The sequence below is a fragment of the Pygoscelis adeliae genome, unplaced genomic scaffold, assembly GCF_000699105.1.
Source record: "Pygoscelis adeliae isolate BGI_AS28 unplaced genomic scaffold, ASM69910v1 Scaffold422, whole genome shotgun sequence".
NCBI classification, from domain to species: domain Eukaryota; kingdom Metazoa; phylum Chordata; class Aves; order Sphenisciformes; family Spheniscidae; genus Pygoscelis; species Pygoscelis adeliae.
In genome coordinates, this window is record NW_008824188.1 from 13,652 (window position 1) to 18,824 (window position 5,173).

General features: G+C 59.2%; 1 protein-coding gene across 1 annotated transcript; it reads left to right on the plus strand.

The window, feature by feature from the left end:
- Window positions 1–1,820: 1,820 nt before the first annotated feature.
- LIN28A (lin-28 homolog A (C. elegans)) lies at window positions 1,821–3,418 on the plus strand (the record flags this gene model as incomplete). The annotated part of the gene is made up of 2 exons (XM_009334668.1): window positions 1,821–2,005; window positions 3,205–3,418. Coding segments are annotated over 2 exons (399 nt in total), but the record flags the coding sequence as incomplete, so codon positions are not given.
- Window positions 3,419–5,173: the final 1,755 nt, after the last annotated feature.

The following is a 5,173-nucleotide window of genomic DNA, read 5'->3' on the forward strand; positions in this document are numbered from 1 at the left end:
AGCGCTGGGGAAAAGCCAAGTTGGGGTTGGGGAGCAGTGTCTGGCCGCTGTGTTGAGCGTGGCAGGGTGTTTGTCAGTGGTAGGTGGTGATGGGACTGCCCGGACCAGCAGCCCTGGATGGGCACAGGTTGCTGCTGAGCTCCTGTCGCATCCTCCTTGTCATTGGGGACCTCGTAGCTCATGGTTTGGCTCTCCCTTTTGGGACCAGGAGCAGGTCAGAGAGCAAAGGTTTCTGGCGATCCCATCCAGACGACCCTGGACCCTGTCCCAGCAGGCAAGTGGACCGGGTGGATGTGGGTGACTTGGCCCAGCCCGTGGGGTCTGTCCCACCGAGAGCTGGACCCCCAGACACAGAAGCAGGGGGGGAAAGCAGCAGAAAAAGGGGCCTTGAGGGTTGTTCCTCGAGCTCTGCTGCGTTCCAACTTCCCTCATGTGCCCACGGACACACACAGGTCTTGCAAGACCCCACTGAAAAAAAATCACTCCTAAAACCCAACAACTCCATTTCCTCCCTCTCCGCTTTTATGTGGGGTGTTTCCACGTGGGTCTTGGGGAGATTAGGGGGTGGGAAAGGGGAAGGGAGAAGGGAACCGGCCAGGCCTGCCCGTCCCCAGGCAGCGTGCGCGCAGAGGCTCGGTGCGGGAAGAATGGGCGGCCGCGGTCCACGTGACGGGAACTCGCCAGGCCATGAATGGGGGAGATGCTCCATTCATAAATGCAGGGTCTTGCTGCATCCGCGTAGGCATTGGCGCCGGCCCTGCCAGGAATCCCCAGCCCGCTGGAGCTGCTCCTCCCTCTGCCAGCAAATCCCCCTTAACTCTTTGCTGACGCTCGTTTGGGCTCCGCTGATGAAGTTGAGCCGAAAGCCCTGCTGGAATCACTGCCTGGGATGCGGAGGTCCTGGTCCGTCAGAGCAGGCAGCGATGCTCACGGCAGCGCTGGCTGGCACAGGGGGGCAAGAGACATCGGCTGCATCGCCCGTCTCAGCTCCTTATGAATTTGTTCTGCTAAAATGGACGGAGCTCATGAACGTGGAGTGGATTTTTCTCTCATCTCACTCTCCCCCTCCCCACCCTGGGTCTGAACTCCTGAGTTTGATTGCATAGTGATGACTGATGTGGCGATCCTGGGAGGGACAGGAGATGCCCCCAGCAGTGATGATCCAGGGCCAAACGGCTGCTTGCTTAATTATTGGGGGCATTAGAAGGGCTTGAACCAAGGTGAGCTGCAGCGAGGGGGCTGCAGTGCAGGGAGCTGGCTGGGACCCCGGGCCGGCAGCGCCAGCTTCCAGCCTCCTGGCCTTGCTGTGGGTCCTGCCACAAGCGGGGTTGCACGTGCCTGTGCAAAGCCTCGAGATCCTTTTGTCTTTTTAAAATGACGTTTTGGATCTCCCCACGAGCATCCCCAGCCCGGGGTGTCGGGAGGTGCAGGGGCAGCTCTTGCTCCCCAGCGCGGGGCTGGGTGGGAGGAGGGGGCTGTTTTGCAGCACTGAGAGCCAGCGTTTTGCAGCAAACACTGCTGAAATTTGGGTCAGAGCTGGCTCTGCCGGCCCTTGCTTGCCAAACCAGTGAGCCCTGCTCGGCTGGGTGTCTCAGCTCACTGAAGGCTCTGCGCTATCAAACAGGGCTCCAGAGATTTTAGGGAGATGAAGGTGCCTGGTTGAACGTGGTCCCCGATGTCCGTTCTCTGACAGGGGGCAGGCATGGGGGGACGTTGGCAGCTCTCGTGCCACGGGAGGCATTTGCTGGGCTGGGGCTTGTGTGCCCAGCAGACACCCCAGCTCGGTGCTGACCCCTGTCCTTTCCCCGTGCCCCCCCCAGAGCAAGCTCCACATGGAGGGTTTCCGCAGCCTGAAGGAGGGTGAAGCTGTTGAGTTCACCTTCAAGAAGTCGTCCAAAGGTTTGGAGTCCATCCGGGTGACCGGCCCGGGGGGTGTCTTCTGCATCGGCAGCGAGAGGAGACCCAAGGGCAAGAGCCTCCAGAAACGCAGATCGAAAGGAGACCGGTAAGGGGTGGCCGGGGCCTGATCCGGGGCAGGGTCCGAGCCCTGTGGGCACCAGGAGCTGCCCGGCACCCTGCCTGTGGCATCGGGACGGGCTCGGGTCCGGTGGGGCGGGCAGCGACCCTTCCTCTGGGAAAGCGTCTTCCTTCGGCGGTTAATGAGTGGCAGATGCAGCTTGGTGGGGAAAGGGCAGCAAACCAGCAGCGAAAGGGCAGAGGTCAGGGACACCCCGGGCGGCCGCTCCCCTCGTCTGGGGGAGCCGCGCTGGGCAGGGGTAATTTTCTCGAAGAGAAACCCTTCCTTGTGGGAAGGAAATGGCCGGACGTCCTGGCAGCATCTCCCACGGTGAGGCTTGGAGCCCCCGGGCGAGTTTCTGGCCAGCCCTTCGTCCCCCCTCTCCTCTCCCATCCTCTCCATCCTGGCTGCCCGGGGACGCCTTGTCCCGGCTTTCCCAGCGGATGCTGCCCGCCCCACCCAGCTGTTCTCACAAGCGGGTTTTAAAATTAGCTAGAAAGGAATTGGGAAGAAAAAGGAAAGAGAAAAGGGTTGTGGCCGTCCTAGACGGATGCAGGATTTAAAACTGACACAAGGCAGCTCCCTCTGCCCACACCGCTCTGGTGCGAAGGTGGCACCTGGGGGAGGAGTGCTGCAAGGGTACAGCCACGAGAGAAGCCACGTTTGGGGTTGTCCCCACACTGATGGTCACAGTCCCTGCAACCATTCTCCCGGCTGGGGCTGTCAGTCGTCCTATTGCCTGTTCCTGCTCTGCCGCAGGCTTTTGGTCTGTAGCGTGTAACCCCGGGTGTCTGTAGACACAGAAGCCAGAACCATGATGGAGCCAGAGGGGTGGAAGCCCCCGACATCCCTGATTTTTGTCCCCGAGTGCTTGGTTTCGGTGCGGGGGTTTGCTGCCATCTCCTGGGTACCAGCAGCACCACTGAGCCAGGTCCAAACTGGCCGTGCTGGCGTTGGGGCTCTGCGGGGACCAGACCCAGGGACACCATCCGCCCCCAAAGAGCCGCCCCCACATCCCCGCAGTGGCCGGGCCATTTTGAGCCCAGCTCTGGCTGTGAAGCCAGATGAGTCCCAGGCAGAGCCACGGCAGCATCCCACCTCATTTTGTTTCTCCTCCCCGCATCTCTTCAAAAAAAAACCTCCTCGAATCTCTTCTTCCCCTCCCCGCCCCCCCCGCCCCCCCGCAGATGCTACAACTGCGGCGGGCTGGACCACCATGCCAAAGAGTGCAAGCTCCCGCCGCAGCCCAAGAAATGCCACTTCTGCCAGAGCATCAGCCACATGGTCGCCAACTGCCCCGCGAAAGCACAGCAGTCCCCCAGCTCCCAGGGAAAACCTGCCTACTTCCGAGAGGAGGAGGACATGCACAGCTCGGCCCTCCTCCCCGAAACCCGGGAATGATGGCGGGTGACGGGGAGGGGGGGCTTCCACCGGGATGAAAAGGCTTTGGCAAGGCAACGGGCAGCCGCGGGGGCTTGGAGGAGGGAGGGCAGGGTGAAGGACTGGGGAGGGAAGATGGCAGCGCTGGCGGTGGGGAGCCGGGGGGTCCCCGGGGCAGGGCAGAAGGGTCCTGCTGTGGTGTCCCTGCACAGACCTTTTCCCCCTGTTCCCAGCCTGGGAAAAGCCCTGCTTTAATCGGGACAGCTCGTTCCAAAAATAGGGGAAGGCAGCACCCAACACACCTCTTCCAGCTAAAAAAACCCAAAACCTATTTGATTCACCTTTATTCTTTTCCTAAACAAAGCCAGGCAGTAGTGTCTCTGGGAGGAAGAGCAGAGAAGCAACATCTCAGGGAGGAGCTCATGGCTCCTGAGCTTGAAACAGGCTCCGGCACAGCTTGGATGAGCTTCAGGGGACCCATTCCCCTGCCTGCCCCGTCCCTCTCTGCCCCGAGGAGGGAGGGCTGGCTGCAGAGCACCAGGGAGATGCCTGTGGGCTGGCCCCATGGGTCCCTCTGCTCCTCGCGGCTTCTCACTTGCAGGTCGGTGCGAGGATTTGCAGTTTTTCTGTGATCGCCCCATTGCTGCAACCAGCAGAGCCCAGATTTGGGCTCAGTCTGGAAGGAAAAGGGGCATCTCTCAGGGCTGGGCTAACGCTTGCCGCCTGCTTGTGGGCTGCGAGCTGCGGCTTGGGGGAGATCAAGTCAAAAGAAAACCACTTTTTTTTTTTCCCCCCTAAGCCTTCCCAAGTGCCAGCCCAGAGAGCGCAGGGTGTTTTATGCAGCCAGCTCTTCCCCTCTAAGGCTTCTCCCTGCCTCCGAAATGCGGAGCCGGGGAGCGGGAGGGCTTCGTGGAGCAGAAATGCTCTTTGTTAAGCCTTGGGCACCAGACACGGGGCAGAGCTGGCTCCCGGGGACGTTGCTGGCAGCGTTTCCCTCGGAGGCCGTGTACGCAACCCACCCGGGGCTCACGCAGATCCAGCCGTGGCTTGATCCAGACACCAGACTGCCTGGGTCTTCCCACGGGCCGTGGATCAAACCCACGCCGGACAAAAACGCGCCTCTGCTCCTCCTGCCCACCCCACGCTCCAGAAATCGATGGTTCCTGGGCTGAGCCTCCCCAGGGGCAGAGGAAAAGGGTGCCCCAGGTCGTTAGCGGCTGCTGTCCTCCCTCCCCACTGGCCCCCCCAAGTCTTGCCTTTATTTATTGGCCCCGGTGGACAGCCCTTCTCCCGGGGCAGCCCCCCCGTCCATGCCGAAGCCAACGCCGAGTGAAACCTGCACTAGGACGTGCGTGAATGACGTATCTTTGGGTTTGTTTGTCGTCTTTGTTTTGAGACGTATCTTTGGGGTTGTTTTTTGTCTTTTTTTTTGGGTGTTTTTTTTTTTTTTTTTTTAATATAAATATTCTGTTTTTGTATTTTTGTATATTTTAATCTTTAAGAAAAGAAAAAAAAAGAGAGAGAAAGGACATAATTCCTGCAACTTATTCTCAGGTATTCGAGCAATCTCAGGGATAAAATGCCTCTGTAGCCCAGTGCTGGACAGAGAGGAGGGTTTTTTCTAACAGCACAAAGACGTGACTAAGTTTGTATTGGAAGTGTAGATCTACCTCACTGGATGTTCGCTAGGTGGACTGACGTGTTGTCGAGCTTTTCAGTTGTGTTTTTTTGGTATGTTTGGGATTTGTTTTCTTTTTTAACTGTATTTTAATAGTG